The sequence below is a fragment of the Falco peregrinus genome, chromosome 6, assembly GCF_023634155.1.
Source record: "Falco peregrinus isolate bFalPer1 chromosome 6, bFalPer1.pri, whole genome shotgun sequence".
Lineage (NCBI taxonomy): Eukaryota > Metazoa > Chordata > Aves > Falconiformes > Falconidae > Falco > Falco peregrinus.
Window position 1 is genome coordinate 63,945,081 of NC_073726.1, and position 27,384 is coordinate 63,972,464.

The 27,384-nt window shown below is 40.2% G+C and overlaps 1 protein-coding gene across 3 annotated transcripts in view; it reads right to left on the reverse strand.

Moving 5' to 3' along the window:
* The window catches only part of TBXAS1 (thromboxane A synthase 1), a 230,993-nt gene that overhangs the window by 103,242 nt on the left and 100,367 nt on the right, over positions 1-27,384 (reverse strand). For all 3 annotated transcript variants that reach the window (XM_027784040.2, XM_005235576.4, XM_055809336.1), the window contains one exon: positions 24,935-25,031. In XM_027784040.2, the coding sequence (XP_027639841.1) occupies positions 24,935-25,031 (97 nt within the window). The remainder of the gene's footprint in view (positions 1-24,934; positions 25,032-27,384) is intronic.

The window sequence follows — 27,384 nt, forward strand, 5'->3', positions numbered from 1 at the left end:
AATTATCACACTCAGTGCCATCATCTAACCCATTAACAAAAGTACAGAATAACTTGCAAAGAAGCCACCTCTGGGATCCTCCCAGTCCATGCTTCCCTTCCAACAGCGGGCTGTTCCCAAACACTTTCCAAGTCATCTTCAGTCAGGGTAGCAGTGGCAGTACAGTCCCCCACGTTATCAGTAGCAACAGTATCCACTTTGACCTTCCCAATGCCATCTGTTGATACCTTTCACCCTCTAGCATGTTCTTTCAGTCTTTCTTTCATTACTAATGGACATGAAAAATGAGTTCTTACCAACTGTTATACACCTCTCAGTACCTTAATCTCATTTTGTGCCACAAGACTTCTGAATTTATTGTCCCTATATGCTATTTTTTTATCCATGTTCTTGGAAATCTGACCTACCTCCCACTCTAAAAAAACCCTTCTCTTCAGGGGCTATGAAGAGCTGGTAATTTAGCTATGCTGGTCTTCTACTGCACTTCCTTAACTTTCCTCTTCAGTGGAAGTTTGCACTTAATATCTTTTCTTTAAGGAGCTGCCAGCTCTCCTTAACACCTTTTTCCTTTACACTTGCCAGAATCTCACTACACTGCATAAGCTTATTTTACATTGCAAACAGGCTAATGGGATAGTTTTACATTCTCAGCACCACCACCCAGTGCAGTAAACTAATGTCACTGATCTGATGCTACAGACCAGTTTTGAGCAAAGATGAGCTGTTTTCAAGCAGAAGAGTACATAGCAGGATATTAAGCCAAAGGAAGAGACTGACTCAGGTACTCTCTTCAAATGGCTACTGTAAGATAAAATATGAGCACATTTTTAATGTATATGTATACATAGACTACACTATTCCATGCATAACAAGGAAAACTTGGGATAGGCTGTCAGAGCTGAAGTGGTTTGAACTGTTTTCTGAGTATCCTCTTTAAATAAATGATCTGTTTTCTAACTTGTCAGTAGGTATCTCTTCTGAGGATCCGAACTGCAGCTAGAGAGACCATCACTCACTGGAGCGCTGCCTCATTTGTTACAGATACTCAAAGGCATAGTAAAATCAGAGGCGGCTCCGGACAACTGGAAATGAGCATCATCCTTGGAGAAAGTACTATACGCTAGCCTCTGCTTCATAGTCCTTATGTGCTAGCAGAGAAGCTCTTCACACTAAATCTTGACTCAGCTGGTCACCAAAGAAGTATTCTTTATATCTTTGGTCTTCAGTTTCAAGCCCTGAGGCCCAGATTGCAGAGCTCCTGAGCACTCACTAATGCCACTGAAATCAACAAGAGGGAATGTGCCTTAATAACATGAAATGCATTAGTCCAAGAAATCAGGTCATTTAACGGGGCCCCCAAATTAGCAAACACTCTTGGACCTGTGCTTCAGCCACCAGCCTTCGCTCCTGATTTATAAAGTGGAGATATCGCATCACCTCCTCAGAACTGCTAACAATACATTAACATTTCTGAGGCACTCAGAAACTACAGTGAAAGAGCAGAATAACAGTTCCCACAGGGAAATGACTGATTTTGTCTTCCAAGCAAGGTTTGAATAGTGTACAGAAAAAGAAAGGGGGGGGACAGAGGGGGTAGGGGAGGGGACAGACATGGACAGAATTATAGGGCAACACTTGTAAAAGTATTTTGCACTTACTCCTAAATTGAAGGCTGCCCAGTCTGTGCACTCTGCAAGACAAATCTCCTCTGTAAGACAAAGCTCCACTTACATAATAACAAATCTGATATAAATCTGACCGCATTTGTCTTGAAAGCAAACCCCTGCCTATAACCAAACATTCACCCTAAAAATGCTCCTAATTGCACAAAGACTGTATATAATGCATTCACAGAGAGGGGTCCAGTTACTGAACAAAAAGCCTGTTAACTATAACACTATAACTACAACACTAACTATAGTATTGCCTTTTTAGCCCTCTACTATGTCAGTAATGCTCTCATCATATTTTTGGTGTGTATAATATTATATACATACAAATGCTGCAAGGAAGGAAAGACAATTTTGGCGATAAATTATCTTACTCTGTCTCTTTAAACTGGGTACACAAAAACATGTTTGTGTTTATTGGAATAGCATCAGCATGACTGACAGTGTGCAGCACATTTCATTTATCAGGTTTTCCTTATCGTTTCTGCAAACACTTTCCTCTTAATTGCATAACCTATGTTACAGGTTCATATAGCAGGAATGAAAATGGATTTGGTATGAGAATGAGCCTGAAGTCTCTTAGTGAAAGATGAAGTGTCACCTCTTTCCGAACGGACAAAGTACTAGCTGTATCTGAGAATTCTTGAGCCTATAAAAAAAAAAAAAAATCAGCAAAAAAATTACCATGGGAGGCAGCTGTAATATTTTCAGGGGTGGTATTTTGGTTTTTAGGTGGGGGAGGAGGTTGCTTTTAAGTCAAATGCAATCATACTCATATTCCATCTAGCATTATCTAAATACTCAACAACTGCTCTGCGCTTCCTTCTGCGGTGTAATCAACCATTTCTGACCGTGGTACAGTAGTGCTGCATGACAACTACTGGCAGCATGGTAATCTGCTGCAGCATACCTGCAAGTGCTACTGAGTCCTCACAATCACAGGCATGCCATCAGAAAAAAACCAAAGAAAATTGGAGGGAATTCCTTCCAAACAAATCCTTTGAAACACCAGTGCTTTTAAAACAGAAAACAAAATTATGTTTGCAGATGGGCAGCATCTTTGCAATTGATTCAGGAATTCCCTCCCATTGAGCTGTTCCTTAAGCTGATCCTTCAGACCCACTTACTGACTTGTTTGTTCCCGAGTCCATTTGGCTTGCTGTGTATTACTAAATAATTCAGGCAAACCAGACTCTTCTCTGGCTCTGAGGCCAAGTGGTACAGAATACCTCCTGCCTCTGAGGCTGAATCACTTTCCCAAGAAGATTTGCCATGTCCAAACTGCTTAAAGTCATGGTGCATGTTCACCTCTTGAACTGTTCCGTGACCATGCCTGGGGGCAACTAATCAATGCAGGACAAAACCATGCTAAGAAGCATTTCAATATGGACATCTGTAGGACCTACTCATGCACTAATATCCTGTCCCTCTTTTATTCTGGAGTATAACTGTAACCTTGTATGATTCATAAATCATTTGCTTTTCTGCGTGTGTCACTAGCAGGCTGGACTGAGCCTCTGGCAGCCAGTGATGACTGCCTGGAGCAAGAGGAAGGGTAGTAGCACCACGATGTTCCCTCTGAAACTTCCTCTTATTCCTTCGGTAAAAAATGAGGGATGAAGGTTTGCAACCAGCAGAAGAAAGTTAATGCAGCCAAGCAGTCTTAAAGTATCCTGGACGGGTATCCTTTAGAGGTGCCCTTTAGGTACTCTAAAGACCTTTAAAAACCTACAGCTCTGAAACCTACAATATAAGCCATTCACCTCCACAGAACCAGCTGCTGATCTACTCCATGTGCTTGGACAACACAGCAAGAAATGAAACTCTGTAACAGGATCTCAGAAACTGTCTTACCTTAAACTTAGATATAATCATAGCCAAGTGCTAACAAAACCAATCAAAAAAGATTTGCTTCTGCTGGAACCAATCCTCAGCACTGAAAGCCTGGTGAGATTCAAACAAGGAACTAAGCTCTAGAGCACCCAAGATCCCAAATCCTAACAGTAACTCCAACACTAATACTGCCATTATTAGTCAAGCATGAAGGCAAATGGTGTTTGCTAGGTAAGTCCTCTGCTTTCTTCTAGTCCTGCAGGCTTTGCAGGATCCGGCTTCAACTGGAAATCCATGCCCACTCTTCCCTGAACTCTAGCCCTAGTCTCAGCCCTAAACCCATGCTAATGAGAGCCATTTGCTCTTCTCACCCACTAGTCTTTCTTCTGTACTCATGGACATTGCAGTATCAAGGGTTAAGTCGAGCTCTGGGTTTCTCCCACTCCCGCCCCCACCCTCTTCCCTGTTACGGGAAATTTTGGGGGTATATTCCAAGTGCAAGGGGTTGTCCTTCTCCTAGCCCTCACGTATGCGATGCAGTATCTGCAATAGATGTGTAGGGAACAGGTCTAGGCTTTCTTTCCCTGGGTGAGCTCCAGAAGTGATCACCAGGCAGCAGCACTGGCACAACAGTGGGTTAATTTGTTTATCTTCTTATTTTCAAAGAGGATTGCTGTCCTTCTCTTGCTAAAAATGGACTTGGGATTAGGTATTGCCATATTGCTTAAGAAACCACATTTAAAAATTGAATTTAATGAAATTAAATTTAATGAAAAAACAGAGAGAAAGTTTGCAGCACAAAGACAAGACTATCCTCATACATACCTCAGGCAGGAATTAGTCATAAGATCATTCCATAAGATTACTTGCTCAACCCCACTTGATTGACAGGTCACCATCATCAGCTCAGCCAGCAGGTGGAACCAGTAAACCCATGAACTGCTCATATGGTATTTCATCCAGCCAGCAGCAGTGGCATGACACTTACAAATCAACGTTACGCTTGCAATAAAGAAAAGTAACAGACAAAACCGTCTGACATATCTCCAGGAATACATCTTACACAGCCTGCAGTAAGTGGATCATGAAAGCAGGAACGCAGAAGATGCCTCCACATATTAGTTTTAAAAATCCCCTGTTGGTAAGCTAGTACTATGAATTCCTTCAAACCTGCTTGGTGTTTTGCAAGAGGAAAAGTCATGCTCAGCTCTCCCCACACTCATGACATTCAAAAGTGTAGTGGCTTCTGGTTGAATGAGGAGAGCACTGTGTTGCATGTTTTTAGAAACAGAACAGAGCTTGTTTATGCCATATATGCTGTAGTTCATCATTAACATCTAGCAGGTTCTTGCTTACACATTTTGAAGAGATGTGGTTATTATATCTGTGTATCACTTCTCTCTTCACAAAATATCATCGTATTGGAGCAACACTCAACTCCTTATGCAAAGATCACAGCCTTCATGGAGGGCAAAGGGTGGCATTGCCCACTGGGTGCTGTGCCCCAGTGTGGGAGACCACTGTATCACTCCCACCTCTCTGCTCTGCCTGCAAGGAGCCTCCCACCCATATAACACCAGAGGCAATCACTAAATGCAGGTGTTGTCTCTCCAAAAGTAAGATCACTCTTCATCGGTCTTCCCAAAACTTCGTATCCAAATCTTCAAGTGCCGCACACCCTACACTGCTGCTCCCGGGTGACTGAAGTCAGTCCTTCCTTGCCCATTAAAACTACGTGGACAGATATTTCTTCACAAATGCTTTCCCCAAAACCTACCCAGATCATCATTAACCCTGGTGATAGTCTACTACACTTCTTTCTCCTCTATAAAAGTCCATTTAAAACAAGTTTGAATTTAACATCTATGATTTAGGAGGTGTTCTTATGGCTGCAGATGGAAAAAGAAAAGCACTAAACTAACTCCAAAAAGCTTAATGTTGCTTTTCAGTTTCATGAAAGTGTCTAGTAAAAGTTTTTAGCTTCATAGGAAACCAACGTGCTTGCAAGGAAGGGGAGAAAATATCCATGCACTGCTTCATTAAGCTTTTAGGTTCTCCTTGGTCATTAAAATACTTCGAAAGAGTGTTAGAAGGTAGAAGTGGTTTCAGTGATTACAGCAATTGCCTTCTACTCTACTGTATGGATCAGATTATACAAAAAGGCATCTCCAAGCCCATTCTTCTGTTGTCAAATCAGGATCTTCAGCAACTGACTAATGGCTACTGTTCATCATTACTCATTGGAAAAATGGTACAGCCAACACCAGCTTACAAGTAAATACTGTCTTTTTTTCCTCTCTGTGGCAAGCAGCCTGGAAACATCTGTTCTTGTCTTTGCAAACATTCTCTTAAGTCATGGTTTTGTCAACAGAAACCAAAGCGAGTCATTGCAATGAGGTAAATATAACCATTCATAAATGCTAAAATAAACACATATGGCCTCCTGCAGTCTGACCCAGACTGATGCAAGTCACACATCATTCCATTTGTTGGTGTAAGCAAGATCAAAATTAAGTCCACACCTTCATCAGTTTGCATATGGAGGTCAGTTTGCGTATTTGGGATCAAAACAATCAAACCAAAGAAAAAAGTATTTACTGTTAATTAATTAGGAGTTTTGGCATTCTAGACAAATCCGAGTTGTACTAGACAACATGTGTTCTATATGCAGATTCTGCTGTAATGAGAAGCAGTTTTTAAACATAATGTTTAAATCTACTTTCCAGCTGATGTAACTGGACTTTTTAATGTTGGATAAAGTCATAATAATATTAAAAGACTCTCTAAGCACACTTTTCCTACAGGAGAGGTTGAGGACCAGAAGGTTCCTTTTACAGATTGTAAGGAGATTTTGGAAAAAAACAGTTCCCAGTAACTTTTGCTACAGATATATTCCCATGCTTTCAGTCATCAGCATACGTAAGATGGCAGGCAGTGTCCATAAGAACTTGGGCTAGATCCTTCTGTTACGCAGGAACATCATATTCCATAATCTGCAGCACCCTTTGAGATTCTGAAGAATACCAAGAGACATTGTAAGTACTACCCAGCCTCCCACTGCCTGTCCTCTAGGCTGCTGACCAGTGTCATAATCCTGACCGAAATGCCTTGTGTATGTTTAGATATGTGAGTTAGATACCTCAGAAGAGAATTCACCAAAGCTGAGGCCAGAGTTGCCCAAGCTGCCATGACAGTGATGTAGGAAGAGTTTCACACCTCCCTTCTCGTGGACGTTTTATAACACAATGTACTCCATAAGAGAGGCCACTACAGCTGTGATCAGGATTACTCCCTTTCCTTCAACTGAAAAGTGAAGGAAGTCATGGGGGTAACTCCCTTGCACACTATCACTAAGGGAACCAAACTCACACACGGGGAAAAAAAAAGTTGTAATTCCTTCCTGTGGGTAAGGATGTGAAGAAAAGTAAGGAAATAAGAATAACAAAGAAGGAAAGAACTATCACAGCAGGGGAAGGTGCAGGGGGGGATAGTCCTAAACCCTCCTGTCCTTTCCAGGGAATACTTAGTGAATGGGACTGGACTCAAGAGCATTCATTCCCCTTGCGAAAAGGGCTTCAGTCCCAGTTCCTCTCCAAGGTCTGCATACACAAGACTATAATTAAAAATACATGAGTAATATTTTGTAGTAATATCTGCAACCTTGGTCTCCCTGAACCAGATGGCTGCCCTTCTAGGCTGCAGAGGTTCACTAACTTCTCTACTACGAATACCAAAGACTGCATGGAATATGGAATAGCTTCAACACATAAGGCTGCAAGTACATCTTCCCCAAGCATCACTTACAGGTTGCTAGGTAGGGCACTTCCCAGAAAAATTAGTGCCTTGGAACGATTTCCAGCAGGAAAATGTGTGATGACCTTTCTCTTGTGCTCTGGGCAGCTCCCCTTTTGACTGGGGACTGTACTGAAGAGGCCCAGTTCCACAACTTTCTGTTGTGACTTGAAGGAACATTTTCTTCAGAGCCTAAACCACCAGCTAGTTTCAGAGGTACCTGTGAGGTCCATCTCCTCTTGAAATATCATATTCATAGGTCTCCTAGATTGGGCATGAGGTAGGTCTCAAAACGTCTAAGCACTTGGGGATCAAAGGACTTATGACTTAGAAAAAGAATTGCAGGTGCCCAAGAAACCTTGATGTTGAAGTCACCAGCTCCAAGGTACTCAAGGCACTTCCAAGCACTAGGTACGGCTGAGCAAGAGTTTTTAATTTGTACTTTCAAATTAAGCTCCTCAAATGGGGGTTAAATGCTTCTAATTACTGTCAGAGGCAAGCTAGCCAGGTAAAGGGGTGGTGTACCAATGGCTTATTTTAAAAAGATTACTTGTATTCAAAACTTTCCTTCAGAGCAGAGTATGTATAAAAAAAGTCATTTTTTTCATGTTTTTCATATTTTATTGACAATTTTGGTTTGACCTGTTTCACTCAGAGGTTGTAATATAGAAATAAAATTATAAACAGGCCAGTCTAGCTTAAAATCTCAAAGCACTGAGAAACACTAAAAGCAAACAAGTGAGTAAGTAGTAAGCTATGACCAAAAGCTGAGTCTCTTCAAAGGGTTTATATTGGTCTTCTGAGTTCCCATGTAGCACCTAAAAGTTGTTGCCTAATATTCCATTTCCTGTGTGACAACATCCTGATATACAAAATATATTTCAAACTGTCATGTATCTAATTTGAAACAAGAACATTTGGAATGATTACTTCAAATCCATGATCTCCAACAACTCATGGAAGAAGTATTTCACCTTTTCTTCCCCCAATGCCAAAACGAAAATTTGAAAACAATCTCAAACAAAGCAAATAAAAGTTTGCTTGTGAAGACTCCGCATGGTTTTAAAAAATACAAACAGTTTCAAGATGCTATTTAAGTCAAACTACTGGAATAAAAGGGCTACTAAAAATTAAAAACATGGATGCAACCTCTAGCTCAGGAAGTCAGCCATGGACAGTCAGATGTTAGGGGGCTATTCTATAGGAAGTATCATTCTGCACTTGCCCTGTTCTGCTCTTTCTGTAAGCATCTGCTGCTAGTCAGAGACAGAGCATTCCCTGGCCAAATATGTCTCTTTTTATGCTAGTTTTCCTTCGAAAAGTTGTTCAGAAAGAAAATGCCAGGTCAGCTGTAATGGCAGCATGACAAGCTGTCAACAAATCACATTTGTAATATCCGCTTAACTGAAGAATTTGAATTCCCTGCCTGCTACTTCACAATTGTTTCTAATTACATTAAGAGCGTATTTACACATCAGGGAAAAAAACAAACTTTGTGTATTAAGATCTGCACATCTATCTGTCAAAACACTAATGCATTTTCCTGATAGTAGTAGCTGCTTTCATTCCTCATTTATTTGTCCCTCAAGAAGAGCTAGGCTATAAAACTTTTTTAAGTAGTTGCACAGCACACTTTCAGAATTTTGTCTTCCAAGATTTCATATATGTGGTTATTTGTCTGGTTTCAATCAAGTAAAAAAATAAATCCCAATTTATCAAAGCATGTCAAAACATGCCTATATGAAATAGCTTTTGTTCATTTGACTCTCACAAATTAATTTGAGCACATCTTGAATTAAGTGTTTGTCATAAGATAATTTCAACAATAATAATGTCCTATTGCGTACAGATAATATTACAGGACTTACCATGAGTTCCCTGGAGCTTGCAATTTCAGTAGAACAGCCTCACTTCCCAAACAACCTGTAACCAGACTGTTCCTCACATTGCTCTTATTTGATTTCTTCAAGGAGAGCAGCTAAAATGCTCCTTTGAGTATCAGCAAGTACCTCATTCAAAATAAATTAACAGTATCAGCTACTTTTGCACTCTCAAATGTATTAGGCTTGTAATAGCAAGCAGTGTGGATTATGAAGCGTAAACCACATCACCATATCTTCTCATCTTAAGAGTTCTAGGATAAGATAAAATTTTTAAAACAACCAAAAACTCCATGGGCTGAAGCCCACACCCCACAGCTCACTGATCCCTTTCTTGCAAAACAGGCTTCCTCCAGGCAATGCAGCATTTGGAGGGCCTGTTCCACCACCCCACTGCTTCAATTTTACTGTTCCAGGACATGCAACTAGAGGGATGGGTCAGATCCTGAATTCTCCCCTCCTCATGTTGCCCCAAAAGTCAGCGCTAGCATTCCAGGTGTAGAGAAGCTGGAAGTCAGCAAATGCACACTAGGACAGAGTGGTATTTGGGATTTAGATTCTCTTTCATCAGGTGTCCAGGGAAAGAGCACGTGCCAGCCATGAGAATGAAACACCCGTGGCCTTTCACTGAGTATCTTCCCCTCAACACATGGAAAAGTAATGGTGAACTCAGGTGGAGGTTGCCGTAGTCCTGCCTGCTCAGACTTCCCACCTGAAGGAGAAAAGATGCTTACTCTGTAGCAGAACATGCATTGGTGAAGTAGCCAGGCTGCACCCATACTCGGCATGCACATCACACTCGATTGCACGCACCTAGCGTTTTCACAAGTTATCAGTATCTGCACTTCCAAGCCCAACTTTACTGGTGGGTGGGAGAGGGGGAAAGGAAGGGGTTGTAGTTTCCAACCATCAGTGCTGACCAGTGCAGCACACACCCCCACATCACAAGAACTCATTTTACATCCACACAGCTGCTTCTCCCACATCTGAGGTCCATCCTGAATCCCCCCCAGCATCCTACAGCCTGAAAAATAAAATGGATCTTGAACCTGAAAAAATAACCCTCTGCAATGTGCCTAAAACCCTGCTGAAATTTTTACTTAGAATAAATCTTAACCCTGGGACCAGCCTAAGTTCTTACAGCCAAAACTGACTGTGCATTGCCAACATAATATAAAAGCTCCCACCAGCACCACGGGAACAGCTGAAAAAAGTGAGGAAATGAAAGCTGCCCCACTTGACCACTGAGGAGGTAAAAACCAAGGCTGGGCTATCCAGAGAACGTCTAATCTGACATGGTGAAACATCAGTTAAGGAGGGGGCAATCCCTCTGAAAACTCAAACATTAAATAAAATAAAACCAGTGCTGCTTAGAGAAATGTAAATAAAGCCTCATGGTTGAGAAAAACCAGAAATATTGCAAAATAAATTTGTTTTTCCAAGATTTCTGGAAGAAAAAAAATGGAGAAAATGTCCAACTTTTTCACTATCTTGATATATATGGTTTTGGAACAAAATAATTTTACTTTGCAATTTGAAACAACTTTGACTTTGCATTAGAAGCTGTAACTGAAACAAAATATTCTGATCAACTTGTTATTTTTATTTCAGCATTTGACTCTTCAAAATCAGCCACAACATGAAACTTCTAACTTCTACACACTTCCTAATCAAATTTTTAAAATATTAAGGGCCATGTAAGTTATATATATTTTTTTATTCTTGATATGCTGGCAATATAGCATGCCATCTATTCCTACTGCAGTTGATTACAATTATATGAGGAGGAAATAAATGAGCAGAATAAAGTGTTAAAAGGTTTGAAAAAATTTTTTTTAATCTTTCGAAAATCTGAGTGCAATCTTTGTATCCTAAAGCATACGCAAAAAATAGGTCTAACTCTTTAGCTTGTAATCTTATACTATTTTTTCCCACAGGATCTCTAATTGCTTTTTGCAAATGTAACATTCATAAAGAAAATAATGTCCTGAAATGTTTTCATATTATACATTTTTTAAAAAACCCTTTCCTGTGAATGAACCAGTCACAAACTCAGTGTTTTCAACCTTTAGACATAAAGGTCACATGACAATGTGTAGAAAAAGTTAGTGATCTGTAGAGCCCTGTCACCAGAGAGCGATACTAGCAAGTGAGTTTCCTTGTTATTTAATAATTTTTGTTGAGTTTGTTTACTGAGATTCTTCATCAGCTTATAAACTTAAGAAGTTTGGTCAGATTTTCAAAGCAGTTTTTATATCCAGACCTTATGCTAGAGGGAACAAAGACAAAGTCAAAAGAAACACTGTGGGTTTATTTTTCCCCACAATGAATAAATAACCTTATCTTCTCCCTAGGCTTCTGCTCTGAAATAGCGAGACCATTTTGACTGAAAAATTCTAAATTGAAAATACTAATTGAAGCAGTTGAAGGTTGGTAATCTACTGAAAGGTAAACATTGTAATTGAAGACATTGGGCAACTTTAATGATATCAGCATTGCCTCTGCTACAATAAAGCTTCTTTGGAACTGATGAAACACCAGTCTAGTCCTGATGATATTAAAATGTGACTGAAGGTCAATGACTGGTTAAACTGGAATGTTTCTGAGCCATTGTTAAATTATTCAGAATTATTTTAGGAAAGCTGCATAAAAAGTGCAAGAGTGCAGTTTTAGCTTCATCTAAATGCGCATACTGAAAATGGAAAAGGAAATGGGGAAACTGTCCTTTGCAATTGCCTTGAAAAGGGAAAAGAAGAGTATCTTGTGTATCTTCAACTTACAATTAATCTAGCAGGGGAGAACAGTGCAAGACAGTTCTTGTTTTTACTACTTATTTCCCCAAACCCTTTTCTGCAAGAGCAAGCGTGAAAGGAAAAGAAGAAGAATGGGGCATTATTTCAGTAAGGAATGTAGTTATTTTAGTTTCTATTGCTTAACACCAGTGAGAGGAGACTGGCAGGAGTAAATAATTAACAATGATCAACAAACCTTTTCTTTTGCTGCAGGATAGCTGCTTCCTGGTCACTGTATATATCTGTTGCTGCGTATGTGTCCATGGGGCTAAATGGAGCCCCCTTAGCTATCACTGAGCCTTCAGAAACAGGTAAATCAACATAAAAACGAGCAGTGGCCAGGTGTGCTCAAAGTAGGGAGCACTCTTTATGCCAGAGAGCTGGGAGCAAGCCATGCAGTACGAAGACAAGAATTTTACATCCCTCCTCTTTCCTTTTTCTTTTAAGCATGATGAGTTTAATACTGACAAAAAGCCAGCAGCACTGACAAGTGATCTGCAGCGTCCCTTGGTCGTGGTCAGGAGCACAGCATGCACAGCACAGTGCTTCCCCAGCACCTGTATAACACACTGTTCCCTTCCTAAAGCTCAGACCAGCCAACAATTTGCTATCAACTATTTACAACAAATGGTGCCAAGTTATGTGGTTGCTATATAAACAAAGAAGAATTCTCACTAGAAACTAAAATAAGACCTGCCGACTCATTTTTCACTTATGATCCGTAAGATTTATAGCTGTAACACACTGTCAGTGCTAAGGAGCGCATCATCTCCAAACATCCTTCCCATGGAGGTTTTACTCTTGCAGAATGAACATTATACAGTGTATGGTCGGGGGGGGGGGGGGGGGGGGAGGCACAAATTTAGAACAAATCTACTGGAGTTTATCACCAGGCAATTTTGTAAAGACAGAAAAGAACCTTTCAGGCTTTGGTCAGAGAACTACTACAAAAACAGCTGCATCAATTGAAGATGCTACTACCCCATCAGCTGTTCACTATCCCCCATCTATTGGAGATTACCACCATTGAAATGGAGCTGGTGGAGAGCCCTTGTGAGCACTCATCGTCTGCTTCAGTGCCAGGTCAGCCTGCATAGTTTTAAAAAAGTCCACATTGATACATAAACTAAAATGGATTAGCTTCTGAGCTGAACCAGATGAGGAATGCTCACATGATCCATTTTGTAGGCCTTGCTGTGGGAATGGTGAGTCCTGCTAAGACGCCTTAAAAAAAGGTCGTTAGCATTGTGCTAGATAAGAATATCATCATTATATATAAAAAAAAATGAAGAAAGGAAAAAACCTTTCATAAGTTTAAGTTCAAATATAAACATAAAGGCAGGTAAATGGATTAAGCTATCTGAATGAATAGCTAAAAAAGAATTAGTCCTACTATTATTGAGATGACAATACTACTTTTAAAAGACTTAAAATGAAGAGCAGAGGTTTGCAAGGATTCATATAATAATACCCACATATATTACACTTACTACTCTCACTAAAGAAGAATGAACTTCACTAGCACCAAACGTAAGTTTTGTATCACATCTGAGAAAGCTCATCCATGAAAAAAGTCATCTGCTTGCATAATAGTTAATAGAAAGGATTAAAAAGGGGGTGGGGGTGGTGGGAACTGATTTGTAGCCAATGGAGCTTTTGGGAGAAATGATGCCCAGATGCAGCCTCTGGCACTGGAAGTGATCACAGCATGGGCTGCTGGAGGCTGGGCAGGTAAGTCACAAGGAAGATTACTGCCACTGTCTGTCTTGCTATTATGCTAGTCTTTTGACTTCTGCTGCTGGCCACCTTTGAAAGAGGACGCTCAGCTAGCCTACACAGATCTTAGGCATGATACATGACAACCACTCAAACTACCATATACTGCTGTGTCACATCTGCCCTGATTGCTCAGTGCTGAACATCTAGGCTTCGGGGTAGGTACATGTAAATCACCTCACTGTGTTGTCAGCATAGACCTGAAGGGGTTCCTCTGTCATCAGATGGTTCAAAGGGACTTTTGTTCATGAGCAGGTGAATTATCTCCAAATGTGGGTAAAGACATGAAAAAAAAGCAAAATAGTGGGTCTGAACTCTAATTGCTCAAGTATCTGAGAAAGCCAACTTGAATGTTGTGATCTGAGCCTATATCAATTTCAGAACAAGTGACAAACTAATTAGTCTTCTCCTAATAAAAGGAGACTGGGGAAGGCAGGAATTAAAGGACATGACAGTCCATTATATGTCAAGAATAGGGAAAAAGGAGAAAACTGTAAACAAAGCAAGCAATCTGCTACTGGTAAGTAACAGTTTCAGAGGTTAGGAGTGAGCAACTGTTGAAAACCCATGCTATTAGGCTGAGCAAGCTTCAGAAAAAATATCCCCACAGCATATGCCCAAAGGAGTAGGATAAGTTGAACTTCCCTTAAAAAGCAACAAATCAACAGGAATCAAAGGTCGGGACCAGCAAAGACCAGCATGAACTGCCTGTCCACTCCACAGGTATCACACCTACTCATAATGCAGTCAGCTAAAGACAGGATTAGATAAGAAAGCAATACTGTATTTAAACAGGAAAAAATATTTATCATCCTTACGATTTCACTTATTTTACACAGTAATAAAACATGTTCAAATAAGGAACAGAGCCCTGGGAATAGATAGTCCTTTCTTGCCTGTAAGTGTTGTTTGTCTGCAGTGTTTAATACTTCAGTATTAAAAAAAAAAAAAAAAGTGCTGCAAAGTCAGTAAATAAATAGCCAATGTAAGTTTGATGAAAGATTGGCTCAGAAGACTGCTTTTGGCCTGAATAGAAAGATATGCTTTCATCCTGTTTTGACTATACTCATACATTTACCTAACATAATTGGATGTAGTTAATATTGCAGGAGCCTTCAAGCAGCGCACATTTCCCTCATTAGTGGGTTTAAAGCCTTAATGATATCTCCTGTGCTGCAGAAAAGCCCAATGTAGGCTTTAAAAGTGATTGGCAAGTTTCAACAGGAGAAAAACTGGGGGAAGAGAAGGCAAAACCTAATAAAACTCTGATCTTGTTTTCCTCAGTCATTTAGAAAAGGAAATTTTGCAGAACGATAGAAGAAATAAATTACATATTTAAAAAGGTAAGGATAAACAAGCCAAAAAAAGATAATTTAAAAAGCTGATCTTACAATAACTCAAAGAAATGTGAAAGAAACAGAGAGTGGTTAGAACGAGGGAATGTCCCTTCACATATCCACAACACACTACGACACATATATACTTAGTCCTACACAAGCTCCCTCTGACATAACCAAGTGCATATGCATAGAGTATTGTCAAATCAGCATCTTCCTACACCTGCAGGAAACCCACTTTTTTGTAGTTTCATTATGCAGCATTTCTTCCCCCCCACTCCCCTTTAAGTCTCAATAGAGTTGGCAGGGAAGCCTTGCATCTAAGAAACAGAATGTCACAATATACCATTAACTAAGTACATGCAAAGGGTTTGGTTTTTTGTTGTTTATTTGTTTTGTTTTTTTTTTATTGACTAATTTTGACCATTTTCCAGGATACAGAAATTTCACAGGCTGGTTTAGTTTCAATAGAAGCGTAATTATGTACAGCTGTATTCAGTATTTCTTAACTGCTTTGAACAATCAGTGAAAAGGAGATTTGCACACATTATCAGGCACTATCATTAGTGCTGTAAAGTACGTAATCCATCTGGTGTTCTGGTGTCTACCTAGGAGCAGGTATTGAACCAATGATGGCTGCAGTATAATCGCATAGAGAAAGAGCATTAAAAACAAACAAAACAACACAGCAACACTATAGTCATTTCTCAATACTAGATTGTCCTTGTGTTTGTGTTCCCCTATGGTTTTGCAAACCAATTTTTATATGTACAGGCATGGAGAGTGGAGAATTAAAAATGTAAATTTCATCAACATGCAGTTTTCCAGTCTTCACAGGGGAAGAGGTAGCAGGATACCATGGTGATGGCAGCACTGCAGCCCATTAATAAACCAGAGAAAGACTCAGGGATAGATTCAAGTACTTTAGACCCATGCTGAAAAATAACTTACTTCATAGTAAATCCTGCAAAAGATAAGATGACTGTACATCTCAACATCAGCCATGGTCTCAACCTACTGATTCATCATGTCTTGATGGGGGGCAAGGGAAGAGGAAACTTGTTTTTTAAATCTTCTAGCCTTCTTACAGTCAATTGCATTGCTTTTATATTGCCAAGGTTTATGGCCCATAGCATCTGAAAACAGCCAACCCATGTCTGGAAAAGAGAAAAAGTGGAAAGTTTTTATTTTGTATTCCATCTGTGTATAACCCTTCTGTTTCCACCATCACTGTTAGTCCTTCATACAGGAGGGATCAGCCAATTTTGTTTGCTATCTTACCTGGATATATGACAAATATTAGTGTTTGCTTACTCAATTAGAGATTTATAAATCTCAAGCAAACAAATTCACATGACCTACCTGGACAACAATATATTAGCCAGTTAAAATAGCAGCCTCTTAAGAATTGTGGCTTTCTCCAAACCAGCTACGATCTGACCACCACTGCTGGGGATATGCTGACCTCCTGCAAGAGAGCTCCCTCCAGCCATGACAATATAGAAAACCTTCCTCAATCAGCAAACCATCTAAGTAACTGCTCAAAGGAAATAAAAGAGGAGAACATCTAACTGACATTTAACAGAGGGTCTTTCCAAATAAGTCAACCAGACCATCCTCAAACTAACTGGACTTAACTGCAGTCATTGTTTCAGAATGCTTGCTTTAAACCATTCTGTGGCACTCCAAACTATCATTATCAACATCTTCCTAAACTTTCAGAAGTCTTAATCAAGAACGTAAATGTGTGAGAAGAGACCATGTTTGCCCTCTTTACCATGCAAGGCACAGAAAACCAAAGTCTCTTATTTACAAGAATGTCCCCATTCTGGACAGACGATTAATAAACGTACTTAGGTAAATACGCACTCATGGCTCACTGATTTGAATGAGATATAAGAATGGGCAGAGAAGTAAAACTGCTAGCATCTTTTTAGGATTAGTAGTCAGCAGAGGCACATGCCAGATGTTCAAGGTAAATAGAAATGAGCTTTTCCACTTTGCAGGATGGAGATGTCACAATTTCCTTTTCTGAATTAGAACTACAAAAAAAAGAAATTAAAAACTTGAGAGATGATAATCCTCAAAATGCATTCAATTGAATCTGTTAATATTAACTTTACTACTTTAGGGTGTTTTTTGAAAAATACTTTAAAATAGAAAGTTATTTAAAAGGAAAAAATAAAGAGCTTTTCAATAAAACTTTTCCCTCTACATTTCTGAACCTTCCAACAACAAAAAAAACCCCTCTCACCAGAACTATTTGAATTAACAGATAAACCAAATCCCAACCCTTTGCCATCAGTTCTCAAGCACTAACATTCACTAATGACAATGTTCAGCTGGAAATTCCCAACATACTCTTTTACATTTGTTAAGGTGACAAAGCACTTCCTAAATGATTTGCCTTTGTGCACACAGGAATTCTGTAGCAAAGCCAAAATCTGAGCTCAGAGCTCCTAAATCCCAACCTAAAGCCCTAATCACAAAACCAGATTTCATCTCACTGGGATTCAGAGAATCAGGTGTTTCCCAGAACACAGTCTACTAATATGTCAAGTCTTTCTTTAAGGCTAACTGAAGCCAGAGTCTGATTAATTTTGCAGTCAACAGCAGTGATCATTTGACAACATTAGTTTTGCGCTATTGGCTTCAGCATATGGGGAATAAAGGGCAGTTTGTTGTGCATGCACAAAAAGACATACAGTCTGAAAGAAGTGACCCTCTCAATATTTGTATTTTAATTTTAAAGTCTCTGTTGCAAGCCTATGCACTGACACTTGAAAACATTTAAACAAAACTGGATTAAATTGCTCAGAAAAATTAACCAGCAAGCTCTGAAAACAAAATGAGGAAAGAAAAAAGAAATCCAGAATTAAAAGCTATATTACCAGGTAGAGAAGGTGGCAAAATAATTACATATATGTTGACCAAGCTAGAAAGGTGTCCTAGTATGTTGAGAAGACAGCCATGGAGGCACACTGGGGAAAGAAACCAGATACATCATTATGGTTGTTAAGACCAGGAGCTCCTGCTCCAGCACAGCCCAATGAGAACCATCAGGTCAAAACAAGGATAAGAGCTCTTGCTCAGCTCCCTGGCAGGGACTGGCACTGGAAAATCACCTAGTCATCTGGGCTCACATGGCAGTACAACAGCACCCACAAATATGCAGTCAAACAAATTAATATTAAACAGTTAAGTGCTATACAGCCAAATGCATTCCCCGCTAGCATAATTCCCTTTCTATAATGATGCTGTACCAGCCAAGATTTCAAACCAACTGATCTAGCAGCTGTATAAAACTGCTAGGCAAAAAAGTAAATCTTAATAAATTCACTGCTTGGACACCTTTTCACTTATCCTCGTAAGGCACAGAACGATTTTTGGAAGACCTGAATATTCTCTCAGCTCAGTGAGACTGAGCCTTATTGTATATGTGGCAGGATCGACACTTGCTTGAATTTGTCCTACAAAGTCAGAGGGGGAGGGAGGAGAGAACATTGCAGCTCTGCATCACAAAGAACTGGATGTTCAAGGCATGGTCCTGCCATCAGGCATGATGGCTTTGCTGCAACAGGAACAGGAATGTCACCATGGCATGCACAAAGAGGCACATTTTGTGAAGTTTCTGTAATAAGGTATGGCGCAATTGATGCCTGCAAGGCTCTAGTGAGGACTAGAGATTCAGCATCTCCTCAAATCACAAAGAAACCCCAAATCAATACATGTGCACCTGTTTGTATCCATATATACAAATATGCACACATGCGGCTGTAACAACTCATCCTGTGCTGTGTCAGCTCCAGAAGAGTTATGCTGGTCACCTTCCACATCCTATCTGAACCAAACAAAACCCACAATGAAACAAGGTGAAGGAACTGGAAAATGAAAAAACATACCTAAAAAAGACTGAGGCAGTGAAGAAATTTAAAGCACGTTCTTTCCCTCCACTGCCACAAAAACCTGCTTGTTTTTAAAACTAAATATCACAATCAATTAGTAGCACATACTGGAACACCACTTGTGTACTAAACCATCCCACTGAACAGTCATTTTAAAGGGTGGAACAATTAAGATCTCATGATATACATTTCATGATTTTTTTTCTCATTTGTTTGAATCATTTTCCAAATATTGACTTACCCACTGTCATACTGTGTGTCACTAGTACTGCAAACCACGCACCCATGCAAAAGTAAGCCTCCAACAAAGCACACTCATCATCTGTTTACAAACTGAGTTCATCACACTTTGCAACAACAATTTGGAAATAAACAAAGAAATTCACATGAAAGGATAATGACCATGGCATAGACACAGCTGGAAATAATCCTAGCATATTTAATTTGAAGGAAAGAAACATTTTTAAACCAACCAACCAAGGGTACAGGGTCAAGACAGGATACATTGGATATGCATCTTTTGCAATAGTACACAACTATTCATTCCTTAACTATTTTTACATTACATGTCTTCAAATTAATACATTAGTGGGTTTATTTTTCAAAACAAAACAGGTATTTGTCGGAGAGGGACTGAAGAAACAGCCCAGGCCAGAAGCTGGATGAGACTATGGGTCTGGAAACAACTGAATTACCGCTGTTTACTGAATGATGGCACATCAGTGGGTTGCTGTGTACAGATAATACCTGTACTCTAAAAATCAAGGCAGAAGGCATTGAGTAAGATCTTGCATAAGACACACAAGCGACCCTTTACTTGCAAAAGGCCAAGAACACAGACACACAAGTCAGCTCCTGAGGCACCACGCTGAGCTATTTGAAGCCAGTTGTGCTTCCCAGCCCCACTCCAGAGATGCATAATCACTATCAGTTGGTGTAGGGTCACCTGAAGTTAATGTAAGTAGGCTGATTTATGCTGGCTGAGGGCCTGACCCAAAATTCACAGAATTACTGGATGGTTGATGTTGGAAGGGACCTCTGGAGGGCATCTGGTATCAAATTTGGATAGACCTTTTGACAGAGCAATATACAGACACATTTCTTGCCAGCACTGTGTCCCCTTAGCAAGAGACCAAAAAGAAGAGCAGATACAGAGGTGTGTCAGCCATCCTGGACCACAGTTGAATGAGATGCAGCAAACAGGTGCTTTCCTATTTGGTGGTTGTATTTTATTTGTTTAAAGCCACAAGTAGGCCTGAAGCTTTACAGATTTAACAAAATAATGATGAAGCAAACAGCTTGGGGTAACAGGCAAATTCTGCAAGTGAAAAGAATAATCCTATCCCACATGGAAAAGAATAATCGTACCCCACATGGATGAACGAGGAGAGAAGGAAGGGGAAGTATAGAAGAGCAAAAAGAAACATTCTCATACAACGTACTTTTCCTTCAAGAGGGATACAAGGAATTTGTACTGCCATGTTATATCAGCTTTCATGCTACTTTTTTGTTCTTACTTTTACCACTTCATTACTAGTTGTTATTAATTCACTGTTACTTTTTCCACTGTAGCAGCAAAGCTCCTGGCGAGAAAACTGTGATGTTTTCTTACAGCTATTTGAATTGGTGTAGATTTTTGTATTTAAAAATGTCACCATCCTCCAGCTGGTTGGCATGCAGATTTACGGATTTTGTCTGGATCAACTACTAGTTTCCACATGTGATAGCCGCATGAATCCTGGCAGAGAACTGACTCGCAGTCTGGCAAACCTTGACTAGCCAGGACTTACCTTTGCCTTGGGGCTCACTGATCCACATTTTTAGCAGATTCTTTGGCCTACAACTTCTGAATCATTTAAATGACATACCAGGTAACATCTCTCTTCCCATTGCTTAATCTTAACACTCTGCTTCTACATTTTTTAAAGTACACTTTAACGATTCTCAAGCACTAATTCAAAAACAAATTTTCAATGCAGAAATTAAAAACAATCTGAAAACACATTATGTATCATTATCCTGCCTGGCAGAATGCAACAATCATAAACCTATCTCACTCACAACACAGTAAGGCAACTAGGAAGTCTTAGTGCTCCTAAAAGAAAACTTCTATTAAACGGCTGACTTACCATAGTTGTGAGAAAAAGGTATCATTTACTGCAGCACCGCCCTGCCTAAAATGCTGGCTGAGGTTTCCATGGTTAACCTAAATTAAAAACAATTCCATACTTTTTGGCAGAAGGTCTATAAGCTAATTTTCTTTTCTTCTTCAACTCTAACTAAAAACATAGGGAAAAGGCGTCATATGCCTCAAGTATGAAGGTATGTTACAGTAGATATTTTTGTTTTTAAAGGGCTACAATGCTTACCTTAATCAAGTCAAAATTAAGTGGGAAAGTAGAATATCGTTATTGCCTTCCTGTGATTATACAGTTAACCATAAATATACCCCATGCCTCAGGGCATTAGCACCCTGTGTGCTGGACTTGGTTGCTTGTTCTAAAAGGAAGTGAACCCTAATGCAGATTTGATCTGCAATCACTATACACTTCTGTCACAAGAATTACTGATCAGTAACTCAGAAACAACAGAAGAGGGCAAAGGAACCTAAAAGGCTTTTTACAGCAATATTTGAAAGATACTGATAGTAAAGACATGAAATATGTAATATCAAAGGGGAACATAACTGCATAAAATGAGCAGTAGTTTGGCTTCTGTTCACATGCAAAATCTACTTTGTCTATGTAATGTGTGAGCAGGTCTGAGAAGTGTACAACTGGTCCAGGTCTCTCTGGATGTGGGGACAGGACACAAGATGCCTCCAAAAGAGTCTTCTCAGCAGATTAAAACCACCCTGATTCCACAAAGGTCTTCTGATGACTTCCCAGCAAGCAGCCCGCAAATGCACAATCCCAGATTAAGGTCATTCTTCTTAGAAGCATTCAAAAGCATGACATCATGTTATAGACAGCTTTGATAAAAGCTCAGAGTTCACTGAATCATCATCTTACCCACTTCTATCAAGTACATCCACTGTTTGCAACCATTCACAAGTTCAATTTAACTGTCTCTTACTTTAATATATACGTATTTTAAGATTAATTGAAAGAGAACTGAAAGAAACATCAAATGTAATATTTTTCTAGACTTAGCTTTTAGAATTAAACTTGCACGTCCTGCAACTCAGTGACACTTTGTTAACACACAATTGCTACAATTGCTACAGAGTATGGTGCATAATATTTCTTTGCAGCATTCTGAGTTAAATAATTCACAATTCACCGCTGGTAGATGAAGTACAAATATGAATTTTGGAAATGCAGTTGGGAAGGTGGAAAAGCACAGTGGGTTTTCCCACAGCCTGTTCAAACCCAGAGGTCTCACCCCCTTCCCATCCTTCTCACCCTTAAAAACTGACAGTCTTAAGCTAAAAAATGTCTTTGGGTTGAAATAACAAGCATGTGCCATGCCCAGATGGAAAGATATTAGCCTAGCTTTGTGAGCAGCACTGACTCCAAAGTCAGTTCTGCAGCTACTCATCGGTAGACCATTTGGGGAAGGAATAGGTAAGATAAGGTAGGGAGATCTATTTAGCATTTTGAATTCTCCACTAGCAAATAGAAACCCTCACTCAAAGTAGAGGAGCTTGCTTTGAGTAATTTTAAAATACATAAACAGAAGCAACCCTATTAAAAGTCTTTAAATGACATTTATTCAGTCAATATGAGAAGAAAGAATTCTATTACTTGGAAAGTGCTTTTCTCACTCTCACCTTTCAATTATTTTCCACATATAACCCAAATCATATCTGAATAAATTCCACTGGCCTTCATTACATACCATTCAGCATTATTTATTTTCATATAGAATCTTTAGTGTACAGGATAGCTGAACACTTCACCAAGAGAGCTGACTGAATTAAAGAGGAGAGGCAGCTTCCAGTGTTATGATTCAAGACAGGGAAAAAGATCCCCAGGTTAGATGTGGAGGGATGCAGAAACAGAAGGCTGCTTATCTTCAGTAAATGAAAAGCAATGGCTGGAGGAGGGAGAACAAAGTGGAAAGTGAGAAATAACAATGCTCAAAGGTTGCAGCTGTGTGAGAAGACCATAGAACAAGGAGATAAAAGTATATAAGATGAAGCAAGTTCATTTGAATTAGACTCATGGGCATTAAGCAAGTCAGAAATAGCAACTGCACGTGGGGGGAAACTATTCATTTTGTTAAAGACAGGCCTAGAAGTTAAATTTTCTCATCTGCCACAGGCTTTCTGGTTAGTGGCAGAGATGTTACTCAGTCTGTGCCTCAGTTTCTCATCGATGAAGTAGGATGTGTAGAAAAGCCACAAATGGTTCAGGGGACAGTTAAGTGAGGAGGGCAAGACAGGAACCTACACAGACAGCTATACCTAACAGATCCCTGATGAAGAAAAAAAGGGGAGGGAGAGAAAATGCCTATAATGGCCTGGCCTACCTGAATTTGAGAGAGGAACACAAATGTTACAGACCATGACAGATACATGTACAACCACAAGAGAGAGAGATAAACCTCTGGTCATAAAAGCCTGGAGAAAAAGAAAAATTTTGTCAAATAAGAAGGGTGAGAATGCATGGACAAATACATTCAAAGACAAAGCTGACTAAAATTAAGAGCAGAATAAGTTTCTGAACGTACTCTCAAAGGAATGATCTCTAATTTCAGGGAGGTGCTATTTGGGCATCAGCTACTGCTATGAATAGTGGGTACAGTCTACTACTTTCAAATAAACAAGAGAAAAGTATGAAAAAGTTACAAACAGGAAGAAATAGGGTTCCTGCTTGGGGGTGGAAGAAAGGAAGGGGTGGGAAATTCATTCATATATAGAAAAAATGGGGGAAAGACCCTTGCCACCCACAACAACTTCAGCCTGAGAAGCTTGCACGCTGGGATTCTTCCATTCATATGTGAGTTATAGGCAGAACAGAGGGCAGCAGGTACACGTGGTTATTAAATAAGATGCAGGTAGTCACAAGATGAACCTCATGTACCAAAAGAAGCAAGCAGAGGAGACAAGCAGTCTGCAAACAGACTGTCTGGTTGCAGAGAGGATCAGAGGGGCACAGGAGACAGACAGCTGATCAGAGATGAAATTTCCCCCCAGGGTACAAACAACACTCCTGAATACATGTGAGTTTATTTGAGCAGGTTTGAGCATACAAAGGGGCCAGAGGGAAGCAGGGAATGGATGGCACTGAGGCGGTGTGCAGTCACAGTGACAGTATTTCCTTGTAAAATGCTGAGGAACTGCTGGAAATCTTTACTATTCCTCTGGCCATTCCCCCCCTCATTATTTGTTCTAACCAGTACTTGAAAAGAGCTTTTCAATATATAAGTGTGTAATCAACAGCATATGTATAATCCTTGCTAGCTCCAACTTCATGCTTTGCTACTAAATATTTTCAGTGAGAAGTACAACAAAACAACATACGTTGGCTGCAGGAGGCATGTCCCTGTCCAAAGCAGCCTGCTCCTGCCCTAGAAAGTCTAAAAGCACAAAACAGACCACGAGTGGGAGAAAGCAAATAATACTGTCCCCATGTTATATTGGCAACCAAGGAAGAAAGACATTAAGTGATTTTCCCAAGATTTCACAGGAGGTCACTGGCAAAACTGGATATTGAAACCCTCTCTCTTCAGCATCTATCTGGTGCCCCAGCCACAAGGCAGTATATCTCTTTTAAGAACATTCCCTTTCACCCTCAGAGTGTCCTGGTAATAAGAGTACAGGAGTCTTTGACTGAAAAAAAAATAATATATATATATATATATATAAGTTTATACAGCTTTAAGTCTAATTGAACCATGTTGTACTTTTCCTGTTTCCAGCTCCCTTGCAGTCGCTTTTGGTCTGAGCTCAAATTAACAGTACTTGCAACTCCATCCACAAAACCAGCCCTCTTATCTACTTACAGTTCTGTTGGTGAAGTTACTGAAGTCTGTCACTAAGATTTGCTTGATCATCTCTGGTGCAGACACCACCACAAACATCTGGCGACCAATGTAATACCTACAAAGAAAGAAAACAGAGAGTCATCTTAGCAGATAATGACTATCAGAGAACCATCTCCTTCCCTAAAACACATCTTTTGGCTTGAAAACCCTTGCCATGAACAAGCACCACAGAAAATATATTCCCTTGGGAAAAGCAGTATCTTTCCCCATCCCTCTCAATCACTAAATTAAGCTGCATGGTCCTGGAATTTAAAGGAAACAGCTTAAAAACTTTTACTGATTAATCAATACTCAGCCAACATTTTAACGTAAAGGTTTACACACTCTGCTCACTATGAATTCTGTACAAAGTGATGTACTATCAGTAAACCAAACTACAGAGGGGCAGAACATTAGAAACCAACAACCCAAACAATCATGAAAGACCTACAAAATTGATCATCCTGCAGTTAGCTACATAAAATATCTTCATGGCAAAGGCCAATCTGCAATGAGCCTTTCCAGAAGTCCAGCGTGGCTGCAGTAAAGGCACGCTTCCACCACTTATACTAGCACGGGAACAGAGTGCATCCCAGACACCAGGCTCTGCATTACCATGAACATAAACATCTAACAGATACCATCTGAACCTTACATAACGCTCAAGGGGGGACAAAACAAAAAGGTTTCACCAAGTATAAAGGAATTAATAAAACTTTAGAAGACAACTGGGTGATAGGGGTTCTCACTCTCTGCTCGTACACCGTCTATTTCCCCGTTCCCAGTTTAATCTGATCTTGTGGTGCTAGTCTCTGTCCTTGGGGGACTTCACACCATTGTGGATGCTGCCATGGTACTAGGACCCACCGCAACCCCACAGCTCCTTGAGGTTCAGAGCTCCGTCTCCAGCAGCATTCCCTGCCAGGCCCACAGGCACTCCATGCTTGGCTGCCCTAAGGGAGGAAGAAGTACCGCCAGCAAGCAGAGGTTGCCTTTGCCAACTGCTGGACCAGAAATACTGTGCAGTCACTGTTGCCTTTGCTCTGCCAGGGGAGAGGAAAAGGAGGCTGGAGGCAGGCACAGGAGGAAGGTCAGGCAGCCTAGAGTAGAGCACAAGAGCAATATTGCAGATACTGCAATACCGTGGTAATATCGGTGCCTGATCAATTTGCTATGATATAGCTTAGTATCAATATATTGCTTATCACCTGTCTACATTGCAGCAACAGAACAGAAAAGCAAACCCTGAGCTGAATTAAATTTAGTAACTGGAGGTTCCCATGGCAATGAAGCTGCAGCAGCACCGATTTCACCGAGGGCAAACAAGTCAGACAAATACCTTGATTCCAAAGCAGGGTTTCAGAGTCCACCTTGACCCCCATACCACCAAAACTCATAGCAAACAAATGGCAGAGAAGAACAAGAAAATAATGTTCTTCAGGAAGGAACAGATCTTCTCTGGTAGGCTTCCAGAGGAAATTGTTATTTCCCAAATCCAACCCACAGGCTCCACTTGAACCTTAGATACTGGTGGTACAGTTTATTAAAATAAACCTTTTTAACTCCTCCAGTTTCTTAAACCACAGCAAAGTAGCTCTCTGTTAACAGTCAACCTTTTCTTCCAAATACTAATAGGTGCATAAGAGCTGAGGCCTCATTTAAAAGATTGCTTTGATCAGAGTCTTTAGCCCTACATGCCCCTTTTGCACGTACATTGTACAACTTCTCTGGCATCAGAGAGGCAAAACAAGCTCCCAAGGCAAAGACCCATGCCACTCCCAACCCACCCGGGATAATCAACCATGAATACTGACCTTGCACACCCACACCTCCCTTTTCTCTCCAAGTTTATTGAGTTCCTAGTCTCATTTAATGGTTAGTGACTGATGGTCCTCCAACACACAGCTTTTCACAGGGACCAAATACCTAACACCAGACTCCAAATCTGAATCACAAGCTGGTTATGTCTACCCGGATAGCTTAACTTTGACCACCAAGAGGCACCACATGATACATCATACAAAGCACGTGGTGTGTGTGAGAGAGAGACACTTAGCTTATTTCAAACTTGGGAAGTTGCAGAGCTCCAGCTCCAGTCCACTGAAATAACAGGGTGGTACTCACAGTTGGAGTTCTTACATCACAGTACACTTTGCGCTTGAAAGCACTCAGGACTTAAGTTTGGGACAGGAGAATCTCCTACTCAACTCAAGCTGCTTTTATGAGTGATTCACAAGCCAGGCTTATGCAAACAAATCCATTCATCATCCTCCAACTCAGACCAGTCACTCAACTCCCAGTTCTGCCTCCACAGCTAAGCTCTTTCTATTTTATTTTATTTACTCTTCTCTAACTTTCTATCCATAGGCACTTGTTACTCCTTTCCTTATCCAGTTATAAATAACGGCACAAAAGAAGAAGAATGGGAA